The following is a 23,225-nucleotide window of genomic DNA, read 5'->3' on the forward strand; positions in this document are numbered from 1 at the left end:
CCGGATTACAGAGAGGTATAGTTAAAGGTACGAGAGCTCCGTACACAACAACAAATCCAGGCTTCCCTGTTGCTTAGCAACATGTGCAGGAACTCCGGCCACAGACCTGTTGCTTAGCAACAAGTGCACAAACCCCAGTTACACAGCCACAGATCCAGGAACTGCCACTAATATGAAGTAAAACTTACCTGAACCTACTCCTGCATTTTGCCGGTTAACAGAGATTTCCGGTTATTTTTTTAAAGGTGCCGGTTAAAAGAGAGTTTCCTCTATTTGTTTTTCTCAGGAGGTGGGCAAGGCTGACATTTATTGCCCATCCCTTGTTGCCCTGAGAAGGGGGTGGTACACAGTCTTCTGGGACTGCTGCACTCCATATAGCTATGGTGCTCCCACAGTGGTGTTAGGTAGGGGTTTGCAAGATTTTGACCCAGCATTGCTAAGAAGACAGAGGGAGATTTAAACTTTAACCGGGCTGCAAGCACCGTGCAGCTAATCACAGCTTAATCAGTTTCCCTTGGCCAACGCACCAATTTTAATTTTGTTTTTAAATTTGCCGAGTTCTTCGGCTACCCTGGAGGCACCCGGCCATGCACCAGTGCTGCAGGCACTCAAAGCCGACAGCCTCGATACTCCTCCCTCACTGGCAGGTGGGCTTCCCAGTAGGTGTCAGTTGGTAGCACACTTGCCTCTGAGTCAGTAAGTTGCAGGTTCAAGTTCCAGAGACTTGAGCATATAATCTAGGCGGTGTGCGTATGATGAGCGTTGTTGCGATCAGTGACATTTTTTTTTTCTCTCCGCCAGTCCATCAAATTACAAATTTTAGACTGAAAAGCAAATCTATGATTTCCTGCCACAAACTTGTAATTTTCCTTCTTACAGCCTTGTTTGGAGCCGTGTGCCTTAGCCCAGAGCTTCCAGCGACCAGACCTGGAGACTTGAAGCTGTCTAATGCAGGTCAAACCCAGCAATATCCTAATGGTTACTGGAATCTCACTTTAAAGGTACCAACACCAAGGTGCCGGCTCAAAGCTTTAAGAATATAGACCTTATTTTTTCAAGTATCTCAAGTTGTTCTCGCTCCTCTCCAGCCCTTTCCTTTCCTCTTCTGAAGGCACTTTCGCCTGGGTAGCACTCTCGCCTCTGAGTCAGAAGGTCGTGGGTTCACGTCCCACTCCAGAGACTTGAGCACACAATCTAGGCTGACACTCCCAGTGCAGTACTGAGGGAGTGCTGCACTGTCTGAGGTGCTGTCTTTCGGATAGAACGGATAGACCGTCTGCCCCCTCAGGTGGATGTAAACGATCCCATGGCACTATTTTGAAGAAGAGCAGGGGAGTTCTCCCTGGTGTCCTGGCCATCCCTCAACCAACATCACTAAAAACAGAGTATCTGATCGTTAACACATTGCTGTTTGTGGGAGCTTGCTGTGCCCAAATGGGCTGCCGCGTTTCCCACATTACAACAGTGACCACACTTCAAAAAGTACTTCATTGGCTGTAAAGCGCTTTGGGACGTCCTGAGGTTGTGAAAGGCGCTGTAGAAATGCGAGTCTTTCTTCTTTAATGAGTTATGGTTCCAGAACCAGGGGTCACAGTCTAAGGATAAGGGGATAAGCCATTTAGGACTGAGATGAGGAGGAATTTCTTCACCCAGAGAGTGGTGAACCTGTGGAATTCTCTACCACAGAAGGCAGTTGAGGCCAACTTATTAAATATATTCAAGAAGGAGTTAGATATATTTCTTAAGGCTAAAGGGATCAAGGGATATGGGGAGAAAGCAGGGACGGGGTACTGAATTTGGATGATCAGCCATGATCTCATTGAATGGCGGAGCAGGCTCGAGGGGCCGAATGGCCTACTCCTGCTCTATCTTCTATGTTTCCATTGGCACCAGCTGTCCTCTGGTATCTCGTCCATTGAGTGGCCATTAATCAGCCATGAGCTGTGTCAGAGGCCCGACCGTCTATTTGATCTTGGAGGGCAATAAGGTCCCGTCCAACCGAGTCCTCACCTCACATCGGGACAGGAGGAGGCCATTCAGCCCCTCGAGCCTGTTCGCCAGTCAATTAGGTGATTGCTGATCTGTACCTCGGCTCCATCATACTGCCTTTTTTCCATATTCTTTGATATCCTTGCCTAACAAATATCTACCTACCACAGTCTTGAAATTTTCAATTGCCCGAGTATCCACAGCCTTTGGGGAAGAGAGTTCAATTTTAGAAGGATATGCTGATGGGATGAGATGATGTAGAGTGGGAGGAGGCTTGTGTGGAGCATGAACATCGGTGTGGACCAGTTGGGCCGAAGAGCCTGTTTCTGTGCTGTAAATTCGATGTAATTTCCACTGCCCTTCGTGTGAGAAAATGTTTCCTGATTTCACTCCTCGCTGGCCTAGCTCTAATTTTAAGATTCTGCCCGCTGGTCCTGGATTCCCCCACCGGAGGAAATAGTTTCCCTATTTCTACCCTATCGAACCCCTTTCTGATTCGAAACACCTCAATTAGATCACCCCTCAACCTTCTAAACTCAAAGGAATACTGACATAAGAAAACTACTAGGCACTTGGTCTAAGCGTTAAACAAAGCTTTAATCAACTGTTTTACAACATGGAGATCTAGTTGTGTCCTTCATTAGTTCCTGTTAAAGAATGTTCCGAGCAAACTGGGCCCGTGCCCGAGTATTTATAATCTCCCTGGACAGCACCACCAGCAGGCCGCCCAGTATTACTTCATAAGTCATTTCCACATGAATGACAAGATTCATGTCAAATACAAGCCAGGTTTATGACCTCCCCAGACATTTTCTAGCAGGGGCCACTGTCAACGTTCCCTCTAAGGCGTGCGGCCGCGCACCGATCCCGAGGCCCCGTGCAGGCCGCTCACCAGCTGATGCCGCTGGTAAAGTTACTGAGCATGCGCGGCCGCGCAGCAAGTTTAAAGGGACCGCGCACGAAAAAGAATTAGAGGGCACATTGGTCGCTGGATGGCAATCGGGAGGCAGATACCCTGCTCAGTTTGACCCTTTCCCAGCCCAGTGGGGCTGAGATCAATTGTACTGGCCCAATCGTCACCCTGGCTGAGATCAACTCACTCAGAACAGACAGGAGACCGAGCCAGCGACTATCCGGGTCTATCTGATTCAGTTATTCACTGCCTAAACAAACCCACCGACTCATCGAGGAGCTTGAACGTTTTAGGTACAGGAAAGAATCAAATAAAACCGAGTTTGCTGCGTGGGTAGAGGTACCACTGATGGAGTAGTGAGCCACGCAGGCCTGAAGTTCTGGGGATTGATCTCTGGTGTGCGCAGTCACCTGAACTGAGCCACTGGGGCATTAAAATGGCCTCTGCGCCCCGGGATTAGAAGAAAGAAAGATCAGCCAAGGTTCCCACACCCACTCCCGCTGGATGGGACTTGGCTGTAATGCTACCCATGGTCGAATAGCCGACCAACAATCACTCATGAAGAATGGACACTTGGATGACGTGTGGGAAGGAGACTGCCTGGGGAACTGTAACCTAGCTTGAATCAGTGTCTTCAGGGAAACGGGGGGAGGGAGGGAGGGAGGGAATGGCTGAAAGTTGAGTTATATGCTTATAAGGGGCGAGCTGCGTTGAGGAGCGGACGCTGTAGATAATAAACATCTCCTCGCTTTGCTTTACCCAGGACGATCCAGATCAAACTGTGCCGGCAACTCCGCCGATGACCTCCGACTTGTTCCAGTCGACCTTCATTTTCGACCACTGCTACCTGCCGTACAGTGAGACAAGTAGGACAGACTCCAGCCAGGCCGACAGTACATCCTCGGGGGACAACTCCTGCCAGATTTGCCCAAGCTCGGAGAAGTGGGACAGACATCTTCTGCAAGAGGTGACTCACTCCATCACCCTCATCCCTCCTACATACACATATTTTTGTGTGAAGTTTTTTTTCCTTTTGTGCTCATCAAGGGAATTTCAGGCTCTCCCAGGTCAGGTACAGCATAGCTCAGGCGCAGAGTAAAGCTCCCTCGACCCTGCCCCATCAATGTGCCTGAGCCAACTTCAGACTGTAACAGTGTAACTCTCGGCCTCATGAGTCAGAAGGTTGTGGGTTCAAATCCCACGGCCAGTGACTTGAGCACAAAATCTAGGCTGACACTTCAGGATAGCGCTGAACTGTCGGAGGTGCCATCTTTCGGATGAGATGTTAAACCAAGGCCGTGTCTGCCCACTCAGATGGACGTAAAAGATCCCAAGGCCACTGTTGCGAAGGGGAGTTCCACAGCCAACATCATTAAAACATATTGGCTTAGAAATTCGGTGGCGCCAAGCTCGCCTGGGCGCCGGAATTACCGCTGCGAACGGAGCCGCTTGCGCCCGCCAGAAATTCAGTTTGAGCGCCCCAAGAGGGACGCGGGGCACTGCTCGAGGCACCCCGCGTCCCTCTTGGGGCGCTGAAACTGAATATCGCAGCGCAACGTGCCGCAGCGCCACACGCTGCGGCACGGCGCGCTGCGGTACTGCAGGCCTTCCTCCCCTTCTTAAGGGGGAGGGGCCTGCACCAGCGCGATGAGCGATCGCGAGTGCCGGCAAAAGAGCCCGGCACCGAGGAGAAGTGCCGGGCTCTTGGGACACAGCCGGCACTGCCTGGGGGGGTGATCAGGAGGCCGGGGACGGCGGCGCGAGGAGGTGCTGGCAGGCGGCCACCGAAAAAAATGGCCGCCCCGCACCTCCACCTTAATTTGCGCCACTACCTTACCGCCACAGGTAGGCCCTGTGAACCAGTCACGATTTGCGACCGGCGTCACAGCGGGGGGCGCGACCAAATATCGCGATCGGGGCGGTAACGGGGCGCTGCGCACACCGATGACGTCATCAGTGGCGGCGCAGCGCTACAGGCTAACGCCGCCATTAGCGCCCCGCTAAATATCGCGGGAGGCGTGGCCAGTGGCGCTAAAGCCACTGAGTGCCCTCTTTAGGCGCTAACTGGTGGCGCAGCCCACCGAATTTCTAGGCCATTATCTTATCATTATCTCATTGGTGTTTGTGGGAGCTTGCTGTGCGCAAATTGGCTGCCGCATTTCCTACATTACAACCGCGGCGACACTTCAAAAGTACCTAAAATAAAAACAGCAAATGCTGGAGATACTCAGCAGGTCAGGCAGCATCTGTGAAGAGAGAAACAGAGTTAACGTTTCAGGTTCTGTTCTGACGAAAGGTCATCGACCTGAAACGTTAACTCTGTTTCTCTCTTCACAGATGCTGCCTGACCTGCTGAGTATCTCCAGCATTTTCTGTTTTTAGTTCAGATTTCCAGCATCTGCAGTATTTTCTTTTTGCTTCAAAAATACCTGTTTGACTGTGGAGAGCTTTAGGACGTCTTGAGGTGGTGAAATGCGCTGTATAAATACGAGTCTTTATTTTTCAGTTTCTCTCACCTGTCATTCTATGTCTTTTCTGAGTGAGCTTTTCATCCGATGCCTTTTAAGGGTAGCTTTGTACTGTGTACGAGTAACTGGATTGAGACTGCTCGTTAGTCTGGCGGGAGTTGAACCCAGGTCCCTGAGATGAAAGGCCAGTGTCTAACCCTTTGTGCTGCCCAATCATTCATACATTTATTTATTATGCTCTTAAAATGAGAGTCTTCCTATCACTCCCTGGACCCGGGTTCAAACCCAGCCTCAGCTACGAGACAAAAGTCGGAACTATCTGCGAAGTTTGTAGCATGAAGTCAGCTTTGTACAGTCGCAATCCAGTTGAATTGTCAATCACACACACACAGAAGCAACAACTTGGGTAATAATAAAAAAGATAAGATACTGGTGCAGGATAACGCTCCTCTGAGGCTGGGGCTGAGGCGCAACAGGGAACAGGACTCCATCCTAGATCGGTGAACTCCCCCACGCCCAGGTGGATCTTGAATGGAGGTCCAGAAACACACAGAACAGCACAATTCAAAGGAAAGCGAACCGCAAGTGGCTCCCTGGCAGGATTGAGTAACATTGATATTCATAAAAATCACAGGAATTTCAGCAGACAGCAAAGTCACTGAGCCTGTTGTGGCGGCGTCAGCGATAGCGCCACCTGAGAGATGCCTCCTCCGTTCCCATATCCTCGCTCTTCCTCCGTACCCTTCCTCTTAAATGTCATGATTGACTCAGCTTCAGCAGTCATGTGTGGCAATGGTTTTATAGTCTAGTAACCCTTGCATGAACAAAAACCGTCTTCTAACCTCCCTTTGTGGTTTCAGTATGGGAATATTAGAAATTTTACAGCTCAGTATCGGGCCACTCGGCCCATTGCGCCTGTGCTAGCTCTCTGCAAGAGCTATCCACTTGGTCCCATTCCCATCCCTTTTCCCACATCCCTTTTTAGTTTTTTTCCCTTTTCAAATATTTGTTTGCTTTCCTTTTAAAAGCTATTCTGGAATCTGCTTCTACCCCTGTTTTTGGTGCAGTATCCTTTGTCCTAACTATCTTTGTGGAGGAGGGGGGTGGAAATCTCCTAATATGTCCCTTCATTTGTTTTTGGTGATAATCTTAAATATATGCCCTCTAGTTACTGCTTCACCGACCAGTGGAAATAATCTTTCACTATCTTGTCGCTCAAACTCTCAAAACTTTCATCTGTTCTATTAGACGCTCCTCCCCTGAATACAGATCTGGCTTGTTGAGCCTCTCATCATGACTATCTCAAATGGGTAGAAAGGTGCTCTTGACATTGAGTTAGAGATAGAATGGAAAATACCAGTACAGGAAACTTTGTGATATCCGGCACCGACAGGACCGAGCTGGTGCCGATGTATCAAAACTGCCGGACATACAAAGTTAATGTTGAAGCATACGGAGGTTTTCATCTCCGTATCTGACAACAAACACTGTTGCTTAGCAACAGCTTCTAAAGAGTCGGCTGCAGCTGCAAGCGTCTCCAGCTGAAGCTGTTGCTATAGCTACAGACCTTGCAGTGCCTGACTGGGGAAAAAAAAGCAACGAGAACTAAAAAAACGGCTCCTGATTTTTGTCGTTAGATCGAGTATTCCGGACATATAACCTCCGGATAAACCAAAGTTTCCTGTATCTGCTTGTGACAATTCCAGCCTTAGAATCATAGACTCTGACAGCACAGAATGAGGCCATTCGGCCCATTGGGCCTGTGCGAGCTCTTTGAAAGAGCTATCCAATTAGCCCCACTCTTTCTCCACAGCCCTGCAACTTTTTCCCTTTTCAAGTATATATCCACATCCTTTTGGAAAGGTACTATCGATTCTGCTTCCACCGCCCTTTCAGGTAGTGCAGTACAGATCATCACAACTCGCTGCATAAAAAAGTCTCCTCATCTCCCCCTTAGTTCTTTTGCCAATTGTCTTAAATCTGTGTCCTCTAGTTAGCGACTCTCCTGCCAGTGGAAACAGTTTCTCCCGATCTACTCTATCAAAACCCTTCACAATTTTGAACACCTCTATTAAAACTCCCCTTAACCTTCTCAGCTCAAAGGAGAACAATCCCAGCTTCTCCAGTCTCTCCACATAATTGAAACCCCTCGTCCCTGATAACATTCTAGTAAATCTTCCTCTGCACCCTCTCCAAGGCCTTCACATCCTTCCTAAAGTGCGGTGCCCAGAATTAGACACAATTCTCCAGCTGAGGCCAAACCAGTGATTTATGAAAGTCTTGCATTCCACTCTGTGATTTATAAAGGTTTAGCATAACTACCAGTGATTTATAAAGGTGTAAAAGAACTACAATGATTTATGGAGGTTTAACATAAGTACCAGTTGACGTAAGAAAACTACTAGGCACTTGGTCTAAGCGTTAAACAAAGCTTTAATCAACTGCTTTACAACATGGAGGTCTAGTTGTGTCCTTCACTAGTTCCTGTTAAGAATGTCCTGCGCAAGCTGGGCCCGTGCCCGAGTATTTATACTCTCCCTAGACAGCGCCACTCGTAGGCCGCTCAGTATTATTTCATAAGTCTTTCTTTCATGAATGACTGATTCATGTCACCAGTGATTTATAAAGGTTTAGCATAACTTAGCTTCTCGCCTTTTGAAGGGAGAGTTGTGCATTGGAGAGTAGCTGGTTATCTGACCCCTGACTGTCACCTCCAGGACAGTGAGGAAAGCGAACGATGGCTGTCCTCGAGCGATGACGTGGAAGACAATGACATCACCTGGACCCCGTACTGCAGGGGGAAGCTCTCGCAGCAAACCGCTTCGAGCAAACAGAAGCGCGCCAAGAACACCGGCCAAGGCAACCACAGCAAGATGCGCAGGAAGAGGTGCTGCACCCTCCAGCTCAAGAAGAAATGTGTCAACGGCTTCATCATGTTCTGTCGTATTAACAGGAGGCTGTACATCAGGTAGAGAGGCGTGAGGGCACATTGTACAGAACATCGGGGAGAGAGTGATACAGTACATCAGAGAGAGGGGAGAGAGTGATACAGTACATCAGAGAGAGTGATACAGTACATCAGAGAGAGGAGAGAGAGTATTACAGTACATCAGAGAGAGGGGAGAGAGTGATACAGTACATCAGAGAGAGGGGAGAGTGATACAGCACATCAGAGAGAGGGGAGAGTGATACAGCACATCAGAGAGAGGGGAGAGTGACACAGCACATCAGAGAGAGGGGAGAGAGTGATACAGTACATCAGAGAGAGGGGAGAGAGTGATACAGTACATCAGAGAGAGTGATACAGTACATCAGAGAGAGGAGAGAGAGTATTACAGTACATCAGAGAGAGGGGAGAGAGTGATACAGTACATCGGAGAGAGGAGAGAGTGATACAGTACATCAGAGAGAGGGGAGAGAGTGATACAGTACATCAGAGAGAGGGGAGAGTGATACAGTACATCAGAGAGAGGGGAGAGAGTGATACAGTACATCGGAGAGAGGGGAGAGAGTGATACAGTACATCAGAGAGAGGAGAGAGGGTGATACAGTACATCAGAGAGAGGGGAGAGAGTGATACAGTACATCAGAGAGAGGAGAGAGAGTGATACAGTACATCAGAGAGAGGGGAGAGAGTGATACAGTACATCAGAGAGAGGAGAGAGTGATACAGTACATCAGAGAGAGGGGAGAGAGTGATACAGTGCATCAGAGAGAGGGGAGAGTGATACAGTACATCAGAGAGAGGAGAGGGTGATACAGTACATCAGAGAGGGGAGAGAGTGATACAGTACATCAGAGAGAGGGGGGAGAGTGATACAGTACATCAGAGAGAGGAGAGAGAGTGATACAGTACATCAGAGAGAGGGGAGAGAGTGATACAGTACATCAGAGAGGGGAGAGTGATACAGTACATCAGAGAGGGGAGAGAGTGATACAGTACATCAGAGAGAGGGGAGAGAGTGATACAGTACATCAGAGAGAGAGGAGAGAGTGATACAGTACATCAGAGAGAGGGGAGAGAGTGATACAGCACATCAGAGAGGGGAGAGAGTGATACAGTACATCAGAGAGAGGGGAGAGAGTGATACAGTACATTAGAGAGAGGGGAGAGTGATACAGTACATCAGAGAGGGGAGAGAGTGATACAGCACATCAGAGAGAGGGGAGAGTGATACAGTACATCAGAGAGAGGGGAGAGAGTGATACAGTACATCAGAGAGAGGAGAGAGTGATACAGCACATCAGAGAGAGAGGAGAGAGTGATACAGTACATCAGAGAGAGGGGAGAGAGTGATACAGCACATCAGAGAGGGGAGAGAGTGATACAGTACATCAGAGAGAGGGGAGAGAGTGATACAGTACATCAGAGAGAGGAGAGAGTGATACAGCACATCAGAGAGAGGGGAGAGGGTGATACAGTACATCAGAGAGAGGGGAGAGGGTGATACAGTACATCAGAGAGAGGGGAGAGGGTGATACAGTACATCAGAGAGAGGGGAGAGAGTGATACAGTACATCAGAGAGAGGGGAGAGGGTGATACAGTACATCAGAGAGAGGGGAGAGAGTGATACAGTACATCAGAGAGAGGGGAGAGAGTGATACAGTACATCAGAGAGAGGGGAGAGGGTGATACAGTACATCAGAGAGAGGGGAGAGTGATACAGTACATCAGAGAGAGGGGAGAGAGAGTGATACAGTACATCAGAGAGAGGGGAGAGAGTGATACAGTACATCGGAGAGAGGGGAGAGAGTGATACAGTACATCAGAGAGAGGGGAGAGAGTGATACAGTACATCAGAGAGAGGGGAGAGAGTGATACAGTACATCAGAGAGAGGAGAGAGAGTGATACAGTACATCAGAGAGAGGGGAGAGGGTGATACAGTACATCAGAGAGAGGGGAGAGAGTGATACAGTACATCAGAGAGAGGGGAGAGAGTGATACAGTACATCAGAGAGAGGGGAGAGAGTGATACAGTACATCAGAGAGAAGGGAGAGAGTGATACAGTACATCAGAGAGAGGGGAGAGAGTGATACAGTACATCAGAGAGAGGGGAGAGTGATACAGTACATCAGAGAGGGGAGAGAGTGATACAGTACATCAGAGAGAGGGGAGAGAGTGATACAGTACATCAGAGAGGAGAGAGTGATACAGTACATCAGAGAGTGGAGAGAGGGTGATACAGTACATCAGAGAGAGGAGAGAGAGTGATACAGTACATCAGAGAGAGGAGAGAGTGATACAGTACATCAGAGAGAGGGGAGAGGGTGATACAGTACATCAGAGAGAGGGGAGAGTGATACAGTACATCAGAGAGAGGGGAGAGGGTGATACAGTACATCAGAGAGAGGGGAGAGTGATACAGTACATCAGAGAGGGGAGAGAGTGATACAGTACATCAGAGAGAGGGGAGAGAGTGATACAGTACATCAGAGAGAGGAGAGAGTGATACAGCACATCAGAGAGAGGGGAGAGGGTGATACAGAACATCAGAGAGAGGGGAGAGGGTGATACAGTACATCAGAGAGAGGGGAGAGAGTGATACAGTACATCAGAGAGAGGGGAGAGGGTGATACAGTACATCAGAGAGAGGGGAGAGTGATACAGTACATCAGAGAGAGGGGAGAGAGAGTGATACAGTACATCAGAGAGAGGGGAGAGAGTGATACAGTACATCGGAGAGAGGGGAGAGAGTGATACAGTACATCAGAGAGAGGGGAGAGAGTGATACAGTACATCAGAGAGAGGGGAGAGAGTGATACAGTACATCAGAGAGAGGGGAGAGGGTGATACAGTACATCAGAGAGAGGGGAGAGAGTGATACAGTACATCAGAGAGAGGGGAGAGAGTGATACAGTACATCAGAGAGAGGGGAGAGAGTGATACAGTACATCAGAGAGAAGGGAGAGAGTGATACAGTACATCAGAGAGAGGGGAGAGAGTGATACAGTACATCAGAGAGAGGGGAGAGTGATACAGTACATCAGAGAGGGGAGAGAGTGATACAGTACATCAGAGAGAGGGGAGAGAGTGATACAGTACATCAGAGAGAGGAGAGAGTGATACAGTACATCAGAGAGTGGAGAGAGGGTGATACAGTACATCAGAGAGAGGAGAGAGAGTGATACAGTACATCAGAGAGAGGAGAGAGTGATACAGTACATCAGAGAGAGGGGAGAGGGTGATACAGTACATCAGAGAGAGGGGAGAGTGATACAGTACATCAGAGAGAGGGGAGAGGGTGATACAGTACATCAGAGAGAGGGGAGAGTGATACAGTACATCAGAGAGGGGAGAGAGGGTGATACAGTACATCAGAGAGAGGGGAGAGTGATACAGTACATCAGAGAGGGGAGAGAGTGATACAGTACATCAGAGAGAGGAGAGAGAGTGATACAGTACATCAGAGAGAGGAGAGAGAGTGATACAGTACATCAGAGAGAGGGGAGAGGGTGATACAGTACATCAGAGAGAGGGGAGAGGGTGATACAGTACATCAGAGAGAGGGGAGAGTGATACAGTACATCAGAGAGAGGGGAGAGGGTGATACAGTACATCAGAGAGAGGGGAGAGTGATACAGTACATCAGAGAGGGGAGAGAGGGTGATACAGTACATCAGAGAGAGGGGAGAGTGATACAGTACATCAGAGAGAGGGGAGAGGGTGATACAGTACATCAGATAGAGGGGAGAGTGATACAGTACATCAGAGAGAGGGGAGAGAGTGATACAGTACATCAGATAGAGGGGAGAGTGATACAGTACATCAGAGAGAGGGGAGAGAGTGATACAGTACATCAGATAGAGGGGAGAGTGATACAGTACATCAGAGAGAGGGGAGAGTGATACAGTACATCAGAGGGAGGGGAGAGGGTGATACAGTACATCAGAGAGAGGAGAGAGTGATACAGTACATCAGAGAGAGGGGAGAGTGATACAGAACATCTGAGAGACGGGAGAGAGTGATACAGTACATCAGAGAGAGGAGAGAGTGATACAGTACATCAGAGAGAGGAGAGAGAGTGATACAGTACATCAGAGGGAGGGGAGAGTGATACAGTACATCAGAGAGAGGGGAGAGGGTGATACAGTACATCAGAGAGAGGGGAGAGTGATACAGTACATCAGAGAGAGGAGAGAGTGATACAGTACATCAGAGAGAGGAGAGAGAGTGATACAGTACATCAGAGGGAGGGGAGAGTGATACAGTACATCAGAGAGAGGAGAGAGTGATACAGTACATCAGAGAGAGGAGAGAGAGTGATACAACATCAGAGAGAGGGGAGAGTGATACAGTACATCAGAGAGAGGGGAGAGGGTGATACAGTACATCAGAGAGAGGGGAGAGGGTGATACAGTACATCAGAGAGAGGGGAGAGTGTGATACAGTACATCAGAGAGAGGGGAGAGGGTGATACAGTACATCAGAGAGAGGGGAGAGGGTGATACAGTACATCAGAGAGAGGGGAGAGTGATACAGTACATCAGAGAGAGGGGAGAGGGTGATACAGTACATCAGAGAGAGGGGAGAGTGATACAGTACATCAGAGAGAGGGGAGAGTGTGATACAGTACATCAGAGAGAGGGGAGAGGGTGATACAGCACATCAGAGAGAGGGGAGAGGGTGATACAGTACATCAGAGAGAGGAGAGAGTGTGATACAGTACATCAGAGAGAGGGGAGAGTGTGATACAGTACATCAGAGAGAGGGGAGAGGGTGATACAGTACATCAGAGAGAGGGGAGAGGGTGATACAGTACATCAGAGAGAGGGGAGAGTGATACAGTACATCAGAGAGAGGCAAGAGTTTTTTCTTCGATTCGTGATGTGTGCGTCACTGGCAAGGCCAGCATTTATTGCCCATCCCTAATTGCCCTTGAGAAGGTTGTGGTGAGCCGCTTTCTTGAACCGCTGCAGTCCGTGTGGTGAAGGCGCTCCCACTGTGACTATCCTTCTTTGTTGCGGTTTGGTACAACTGAGTGGCTTGCTCGGCCATTTCAGAGGGCTGTGTGCCTGGAGTCACATATAGGATCGACCGGGTAAGGTAAATTTTCTTCCCTAAAGGACATTAAAAGACATTAGTGAACCAGATGGGTCTTTCCGACAGTCCAGTAGTTTCATACTAGTACTAGATTTTTATTCTAGATTTATTTAATTCATTGAATTTAAATTCCCCAACTGTGGTAGGATTATAAACTCACGCCTCTGGGCCATTGGTACTGTTCTCTGGATTACTCGTCCAGTGACATCACCACTATGCTACCGTACCCGTAGCATATAAGAAATAGGAGCAGAAATAGGCCACTTGGCCCCCAGAGGCTGCTCCGCCATTCAATAAGATCACGGCCGATCTTGGGCTCAAAGCCACTTCCCCGCCCGCTCCCCATAACCCTTCACTCCCTTATCTTGCAAAAATCTGTCTATCTCCACCTTAAATGTATTTAATGACCCAGCCTCCACGGCTCTCTGGGGCAGAGAATTCCACAGATTTACGACCCTCTGAGAGAAGAAATTCCTCCTCATCTCAGTTCTAAAAGGGCGACCCTTTATTCTGAAACTATGCCCCCGAGTTCTAGATTTCCCCACGAGGGGAAACATCCTCTCTGCATCTATCTTGTCGAGCCCCCCTTCAGTATCTTATATGTTTCGATAAGATCACACCTCATTCTTTTAAATTCCAATGAGTTTAGGCCCAACCTGCTCAACCTTTCTTCATAAATCAGCCCCTTCATCTCAGGAATCAACCGAGTCAATAGAGTGTGATACACTGGGCTGGATTTTCATTAAGCTGTTGGGAAGGAGGCGGGACTGCAACTTTCGGGTTTTAGTCCCGCCCCCATCGACGTCCGGCCAATCGACGCGATTTTCCCTTGATTGACCTTGTTGAGCCCGCCCAGCGGGCTCAGCAGACCAATTAAGGGCCACCCGGCAACAGGTGACGTCACAGACTGAGATTTCATCTGTCAAGAGTTTTTGACAGGTGAAATATCAGTGTTTCACAGCTGTTTGAAGCTGTCAAACACTGACAGTCTGACTTCTAACCTGAGTCCTTCTACACAGACTCAGTTAGAACTCACACCGACAATGAAAGCTGCAGGCTGTCACTTTTGACAGCTCGCGGCCATTCAGCTTTCAGTTCCGGCTGAGTGATGGACTCCCGACGCCTAGAGGAAAAAAGGCTGTTAAGGTAAGTACAGGTAAGTAAAACTTCTTTACACACTTTAGACACACCAAACACACTTACCTTTGCACTCATGCACCCATCACTCACCTGAACACCGACATCGCGACCCCTCCAAGTCCTTCAATCCGACAGCCCGCCTGCTCTAACCTGGCGTGGTTTGGAGCCGTCGGGAATCCCACACGACACCCCTCAAAATAGGGATTAGGCTAAAAACTGCCTGTTAACTATCTGTTAACAGGCAGTTATTTGGCACTAATCCCTTCCCGCCTCGGGTCGGCGGGTCCCAGTGTGGGGCGGGTACCCGCCTCCCTTGAAACTTACGTGGAGGTGGGTTTTGGGCGGGATGGTGTCGTGACCCCCAAATTCGGGATTTTTGCCCCCCCGCACGCCTGAAAGCCCGCCTCACGGCACACTGAAAATCTGGCCCAGTACAACAGGTAGGAAGATGGAGTCTCAGTTCATGTTCTTTCAGCAAGTTTGCATTACCTGCCCCGCCAACCGCCCCCCCCCCCACCCCATCCACTCCCACTTAAGTCCACAGAGCTTTCACTCACCTCAGTCCTGCACTTTGCAAAGAAAGTCTTTAAACCCCTCTGCATTTCTACCTTCACCGCCCCCCCCCCGCCACCGCTGCCGCCCCCCCATGTCCGATCTCAAGGCCCGCCCCTTTGACCACGCCTTTGCTCACCTCCCCGAACCTTGCTTCCATCATTGTCCAGCTATCATCTCCGTGAAGCGCTTTGGGACACTTTATTACCTTTAATGGCGCTATAAAAATTCAAGTTATTGTTGCAGTCTCTAGAAGAAAGGGGAGGTGAGGAGATCCACTGTTTTGAGTCCTGGGAAGAAATAAATTAGAGCAGGAAATAGTGCATTGAGTCTTGATTTCACAGTGGAAAACCAGGGTGGAGGAAGAGCTTGAATAAAGCAGCATCTTGTGGTTGCTAAGTAACCGTGTACTGAGGTGCCAGATTCTCTATTGTTCTTATTTATGTCAAAGAGATTGATCAGAATCCCTCATGTCTCCACAGTGACCATCCCGGAACTGCTTCTACGGTTGCTACCAAAGCTTTGGCTCACGTGTGGCGCTCCATGTCAAAAAATGAACGGCGGCCATACTGGTAAGACCGGTGCACCGCGGAGATCCACGATGGCAGCTATCCAGTCAGGGGAAAGCGCGCCAAACTTTATAAACAAACTCTACTATGTAGGGGTTCTGTTTTAACCAAGACAGGGCAAGAGCGCCTCCAGTGGGTCTATTGGTTTTTTAAAATTCATTCACGGGATGTGGGCGTCGCTGGCAAGGCCGGCATTTATTGCCCATCCCCTAATATCCCTTGAGAAGGTGGTGGTGAGCTGCCTTCTTGAACCGCTGCAGTCTGTGTGGTGAAGGTACTCCCACAGTGCTGTTAGGGGAGGGAGTTCCAGGATTTTGACCCAGCGACGCTGAAGGAACGGCCGATATAGTTCCAAGTCAGAATGGTGTGTGACTTTGGAGGGGAACTTGCAGGGGGGGTGGTGTTCCCACGCGCCTGCTGCCCTTGTCCTTCTAGGCGGTAGAGGTCACGGGTTTGGGAGGTGCTGTCACATTGCCCTGTGTAGAACTGAGGCAGACAAACCAGAAGGATCCAAGGATGGATTCCTGGTCTGTGCCGAGGTGACTGATCTCTGCTGGGCAACAGCAGGGTGATGCAATTGGTCTCAGTGTCCGCAGGCTCGGGAGAGGAATAATTCCAATCAAAAAGCAAAGAAGTTGCACTAAAGGTTTATAAATTACTGGTTAGGCCTCAGCTGGAGTATTGTGGAAGGATGGATGTCAAGGCCTTGGAGAGGGTGCAGAGATTTATTAGAATTACACCAGGGGTCAGGGACTTCAATTATGTGGAGAGACTAGAGAAGATGGGATTGTTCTCCTTAGAGCAGAGAAGGGTAAGAGGTGATTTAATAGAAGTGTTCAATATTATGAAGGGTTTTGATAGAGTAGATCGGGAGAAACTGTTTCCACTGGCAGGCGGGTCGGTAACCAGAGGACACAGATTGAAGATAATTGACAAAAGAACTAAGGGGGAGATGAGAACTGTTTTTATGCAGCGTGTTGTTATGATCTGGAATGCACTGCCTGAAAAGGTGGAGGAAGCAGATTCAGTAGTAACTTTCGAAAGGAAATTGGATAAATACTTGAAAAGAAGAAATTGCAGAGCGATGGGAGAAAGAGCGGGGGGAGTGGGATCAATTAGATAGCTCTTTCACAGAGGCGGCTCAGACACGATGGGCCGAATTACCACCTCCTGTGCTGTATCATTTCTACGGTTCACTATTCGTGCTGGAAAGTGAGTGTGTCTAGACGTTGGGTGATGATTCGGTCGGGCTCGGCTGTGATGCCCCCTGTAGCCAAGTAGCCTGCCAACAAGAAAAGAAAAAGAACGAACTTGCATTTCTATAGCGCCTTTCACGACCACCGGACGTCCCAAAGCGCTTTACAGCCAATGAAGTACTTTTTTTGAAATGTTGTCGCTGTTGTAATGTAGGAAATGCAACAGCCAATTTGCACACAGCAAGCTCCCACAAACAGCGATGTGATTCAAAATATTGGCTATGGGATCTTTTACATCCACCTGAGAGAGCAGACGGGGCCTCGGTTTAACGTCTCATCCGAAAGATGGCACCTCCGACAGTGCAGCGCTCCCTCAGTACTGCACTGGGCATGTCAGCCTAGATTTTTTTGCTCAAGTTTCTGAAGTTCCTTCTTGGACGAGGAACCAGAGGGCTGCCTGCACTCATGGACCTGCACCCCATCACGAGTCAGCGCCTTTAGGAGACGAGGGGAGAAAACTGATTAGAAAAAGAGCCAGCCAGGGTTCCTCGCTCCCGATTGTTACCCAGTGACCCATGCTGGAGTGCACGCATGTGTATCGAGTGAGAATCAGGCTTGAGGAATTGAAAACAAAAAAAATAAACAATGGGGCAGTATTTAAACTGAAAGTACACCACCCTCCCACACACTTATTTTCTCTTTTAAGCTGCCACCTGCCCTTGTTAAACCTGTATCTTCGTTTACATACGATAATCCCACTAATCACAGAAGCTGGCTGTGGGGTTGTTGGCTAAATCGGCCTCTTGGCAAGATGAGAATTTTACCTCTTCTTCAATTTTCTGTCCCTTCTCATCTCTCTTGATTCTTTCCAGAGGACAGCTCTATTGCCCCAGCTGCGCTCTGGTACCTCGCCAAAGTGGCCATTTTCCGTGTGAATCCCCTCTCTCTCTCTCCCTCTCTGTCAGGTATATCAGGTACAACACAGGCTAGATGTAGGGGAAAGCGCTCTGTGCTCAATCCCAACCTAAGAGCATCCCATATTGCAGCAGTGTAAGTTGTTCCACTTATCTCACCAGTCATAACTGAGTGAGGAGAGATCGATTAGATTGGGCCTAAACTCTCTGGAGTTTAGAAGAATGAGAGGTGATCTCATTGAAATATATAAGATTCTGAGAGGGATTGACAGGGTAGATTGTTTCCCCTGGCTGGAGAGTCTAGAACCAGGGGTCACAGTCTCAGGATAAGGGGTCGGCCATTTAAGACTGAGATGAGGAGGAATTTCTTCACTCAGAGGGTTGTGAATCTTTGGAATTCTTTGCCCCAGAGGGCTGTGGATGCTGAATCGTTGAGTATATTCAAGGCTGAGATCGATAGATTTTTGGACTCTCGGTGAATCAAGAGATCTGGAGATCGGGTGGGAAAGTGGAGTTGAGGTCGAAGATCAGCCATGATCGTATTGAATGGCGGAGCAGGCTCGAGGGGCCGAATGGCCGACTCCTGCTCCTAGTTCTTATGTTCTTATGTTCTTATGAGTGGCTTCTCTGAGTAAGGTGGCCAGTTTGGTGGCAAGTTGTTGGTTGTTTAGTACAGTGGGTTGACACTGTTGAAGCGGATGTTAAAGATCCCATGGCACTCTCCCAGTGCCCCGGCCAACATTCTTCCCTCAACCAACACCACCAACAAAACAGATTAGCTGGTCATTCATCCCATTGCTGTTGGTAGGATCTTGCTGGTGTAGATTGGCTGACGCGTTTTCCTACATCACAAGGCACATTATTCTTCAAAGTAATTCATTGTGTGTGTGACACGCTTTGTAATGTTTCTGAGAGAAGTGATAAGATGCTGTCCAAATGTTCCCAATTTGTCGTATCATATTAGTGCACTGCTTTGACCCCCAAAATAAAACATTTTATTACTGGTCCCAGACTCCCGAATTAATTTTGCAATCCTAGTCCTAATTAGGTGCTTAAATTGCACCATTAACCGTTTTTTTTTTGTAACCAGGCTCTTTAGAAGAGATTTGCTAAGCAAAGGGATCATTAAAAGTCTCTTGATAAAGTCTGCAATTTCGCAACAGTCCCTTAAGCAGCACTTTGAGCCAATTGTATTTTTGCGCTGTTGCATGGCAATCTTCAGCAGGCCTGCCAAGCTGCAGTGTGTCAAACGGGTGGAAATCGGGACAGCAACAAGTGCGGCTTTCAGTAGAATGAGCTGATCAGCTGGTTTTGGTGACTTGTGTTCTGCTGCTTCTTCGCCAGCTGTGCTGTCGACAGTCTAGGGGTTGGCCTGATTAAAGCGGGAGGGCCGAGAGTTGTGATCTTTCGCAAATACTGAAATGTGCTTCTCTCGCTTGTTTCTCTCTCTCTCTGTCGTTCTCAGCATCAAGGCCCGTGAATTCAGCAAGATGAATAACCGCATCGTGAGGCTGGATAGCTCGTCGAGTGAGGAGAGGGAGGAGGTGGAAATGCCCGAACCCCTCCACCTCCTGTAAGACACCTTCCTATTCTGAGACACACGCATACCCACACACACACACACACACAGTGCCGTTCTGGGAACAGAGAGGGGCGTCTAACCCGAGCCACACGAGACCATCATTAAACGTTACAAGAAATGCTTGAGGTGGGCAGTCCTGATGTACTCACAAGTTTAGCAAACTCAGTAAGGTCTAACTTGGATCTCCAAGACAAGGTTAAAATCTGGGAAATCATTGTGTCTCTTTTAAAATTGTGAAACAGAATTTTTGTCAATAGTTAATATTGAATAACAGCACTCGCCTAAATATTAGGGAAAATAGAACACCTTGACAGTGGTGCTAACGTTTAGGCGAATGACGGTGTTCCCAATGAAGTGTACAGTTGTAACAATGCACAGTCCAGGAGTAGTTGAATTTGATGCCGTTTTCATTCATCTTCAGCAGATCTTTTTAAGTCTATATTTAAAGCACGCTAACAATGTCTGACGAGCTTGGCTCATATCTGATTCTGAGCCACTGGTGTGACTATTTCTAGGCTAACGCGCCTTTTCGGGCACAGCCCTCTCTATACCCTGCAGCAGCTCGGCCTCCAGCTGTACGAAAAATCTAGTTGGATAGTTGAGATCTCCTCGTATCACAAGCAATGACGCCATCTCCTTGACATTCCTTTTGGTCTTCCACCCCTTGGGTTTAAATCCAACCCTCTCCTTTATTGGCTGCAGAGGTCCAACCAGATGTGAGTTTTGGGCAGTCCCCCCGCCCCCCCCCCCCCTATTTCCACGTGGAACAGTAAGCACCACCTCTAGTTGGGCACTAAATTGCAATCTGACCGAGAGGCCACAGGGGCGGCTGGTGTGGAAAATGGACAGTTTCTCACTGGTGCAGTGGGAGGCACTCATCGGAGTTTGGGGCTGGGGTGTATTGTCGGAACAGAGTCGAGGGACCTTTTCTTGGCATCTATCTGAGATCGTGTAATGGGGCAAGGTAGAAGGAGTTTTACTCAGCATCTAATCATGCTTTACTTGACCTAGGAATGTTTGATTCTGGCTCTGGGTGTCCAAAGATTAAAAAAAACCAGCACGAACATCCCTCATCTTAACCACCACAAAATTTGCAACTAATGTTTTTTCTGCTTTAAGCCAATAACATAATTCAGAACTGATTCTTCTAAAAGGACATCACCGGACAATTCGGCAGTCAGTATAGTTTACATTTAATATTAAAATGTGCATGTAACTCATCACTTTAATTAACAGAGCCTGTAAATGGTGCACAATGAGGATAATTTTTATGTTACAGAAGTGCAGTTGACAGCAAGTGCGTGTATCTCTCATTGTCAGCCGCACTGGTCCATATAAATTGTTCCACTCAGCCTGTCCTGACAGCACTGCAGACTCATTTTGCAGTTGAACCGATCTCCAATGGTGACCTGCCAGCTCATTACGCCGGCGTTCTTGCGCCATGACGGGAGCACGCTGTTAACACTGGGTTGGCTCACTGTCACATTCTTACGGGCCCGCCCACCCCATGCCATGGCATCATGGCGCGATGTTCCTGGCCCACCCCATGGGCCGGTTTCCCATCAGGCCTACAGGGAGTCAAGAATGAGGCAGCAGGGGGTCAGAGGGCAGTCTCCTGAGTCGGGGATGTTTGTGCCGTTGGGTCAGTGAAAGTCACGGAACGTGTTTATGCGTCTGAGCCTGCTGCCAGGATAGCAGAGTTGGATTTTGTGGCTCCAAATTATCAATTAAATCAGCGGCGGGATGAAAAAAATCAATCATTAACCTGCAGCCTGAAATTTACAGTAACAACTTCCCACTGATTTGACCGGGTCATAAACAACCACGGGGAAGAGAGCAGTGGGGAGTGGGACTAATCATAGAAACATAGAAGATAGGAGCAGGAGTAGGCCATTCGGCCCCTCGAGCCTGCTCCGCCATTCAATAAGATCATGGCTGATCATCCAAATTCAGTACCCTGTCCCTGCTTTCTCCCCATATCCCTTAATCCCTTTAACCTTAAGAAATATATCTAACTCCTTCTTGAATATATTTATTGAATTGGCCTCCACTGCCTTCTGTGGTAGAGAATTCCACAGGTTCACCACTCTCTGGGTGAAGAAATTCCTCCTCATCTCTGTCCTAAATGGCTCACCCCTTATCCTTAGACTGTGACCCCTGGTTCTGGACTCCCCGACCATCGGGAACATCCTTCCTGCATCTAGTCTGTCTAGTCCTGTTAGAATTTTATAAGTTTCAATGAGATCCCCTCTCATTCTTCTAAACTCCAACGAGTATAAGCCCAATCGACCCAATCTCTCCTCACACGTCATTCCTGCCATCCCAGGTGTCGGCCTGGTTCGGACAGCTCTGTCAAAGAGCCGGCACAGGCATGATGGCCTGAATGGCTTACGCGGTTCTATTCTATTCTAAAGGAGCAATAAAACACCTTCGCTCTTGACTCAGTTACTCCTGAGCTATCAACTCCGTCAAGTTGTGTCCCACATCTCCATCATACACCCGTTAAATTAAAAGCATAAAATCTAATTACCCGATTATTTCAAAGGGACATTTTCATGATTATAACTTACAAAAGAAAGTCTTGTACTTATACAGCCCCACGTCAAAGGACCTCAGGCACTATTAATTACTTTGAAGTGCAGTCACTGTGGTTACATAGGCAAACATGGAATCATTTTTGCACACAGCAAGATTTGCACACTAATGAGCTGACTGGCCAGATAATCTCCTCTTTTTGGTTGAAGCGGAGGAGGAACATCAGCTAGGACACCGGTAGAATGGCCCACTCTTTTTTTTTGAATAGTGCTATGGGATTGTTAACATATACCTAAACAATCAGAGTCTAATTTTAGCATTTCATGCATAGGATAACAAACTCCGACAATGCAGAACTCCCTCACTACTGCACGGGAGCATCACCCTCCATTATGTACGCAAGTCCTGCAGTGGGGTTTCTGACCCAGAGGCGAGAGTGCTACCCACTGAGCCAAACTGACACAGCGACTTCCAGTTATGACAATGTCCCTTTACAAGTCATTATAATTGAAGATGATGCCAGTTATTTTGTGCCACTTTTGTACGGTAGGGCTTTGGTATAGTGACGCCCTGAATCACTGATCCGAATCTAGCATTAGCTCTGACAGGTACACTCAGGCCTCCCTGGTAGGACGATCGCGGAGCAGTGATAACGGGCGCAGTGGAGACAATCGGGTTGTGCATCGCGTCGGCTAAAGGATGGTGCGTGGAGGAAACAATAATTATGGAAGTGCGGAGTTGGCTGTCTCTGGTGAGAGCAGGTGTGACCGGCCTGGTGTTACTGGGCACATGTTACATCTCCACTCCAGTGGGAGACCGTTTCTGTTGTTCCACTGCTAACTTCAGTGTTAAGGTAACTAAGTTTCATAATTGATTTGCAGTTTTATGGACTGTTGAGAAAATAAAGTCGCACATTGCCATTGTTTGTCAAAGCCGTTATTAATCTGTTATTATGGTTCCTATTTATTGTTGTGGCTGTTTTAAATTACTATAAATTAAATTATTGAGACCCCGTTAAGAAGACTGTGTTTGTATTCATCAGTTGCAGTAAATTCTGGCCTTGGAGCAGGGTTAGGGGCACTGGTGGTCGCTAGGTTAGCGGAGGTGTCTGCGCACAGTGGTTCACTGGGCACAAGAGCGCGGGAGCTCGGGCGGGGGGGCAGGGGGGACTCCTCCTCGCATCGCGACATTGCGCGGCAGCTCTCTGGCAGGCTGCCCTGGACACTGAGCATTTCCCAGTCGATGCCCATGAGCCTTCTTCAGTGGCCTGGGCACGCGAAGTTGGCGTCTGAGTGTGGCCGTGGCTCAGTGGGCAGCACACTC

At 48.4% G+C, this 23,225-nt stretch overlaps 1 protein-coding gene across 1 annotated transcript in view; it reads left to right on the forward strand.

Moving 5' to 3' along the window:
• The window catches only part of meiosin (meiosis initiator), a 54,447-nt gene extending 31,530 nt beyond the window's left edge, over positions 1 to 22,917 (forward strand). The window contains exons 10-14 of the mRNA XM_085973348.1: positions 880 to 1,001; positions 3,666 to 3,869; positions 8,088 to 8,338; positions 15,589 to 15,678; positions 19,251 to 22,917. Coding sequence (XP_085829474.1) covers positions 880 to 1,001; positions 3,666 to 3,869; positions 8,088 to 8,338; positions 15,589 to 15,678; positions 19,251 to 19,362 — 779 coding nt within the window. The 3' untranslated portion in view covers positions 19,363 to 22,917. The remainder of the gene's footprint in view (positions 1 to 879; positions 1,002 to 3,665; positions 3,870 to 8,087; positions 8,339 to 15,588; positions 15,679 to 19,250) is intronic.
• The last annotated feature ends 308 nt before the right edge of the window (positions 22,918 to 23,225 follow it).

Source organism: Somniosus microcephalus, chromosome 34, assembly GCF_052327205.1.
Source record: "Somniosus microcephalus isolate GS21.2 chromosome 34, FLI_Smic_1.0, whole genome shotgun sequence".
Taxonomy (NCBI): Eukaryota; Metazoa; Chordata; class Chondrichthyes; order Squaliformes; family Somniosidae; genus Somniosus; species Somniosus microcephalus.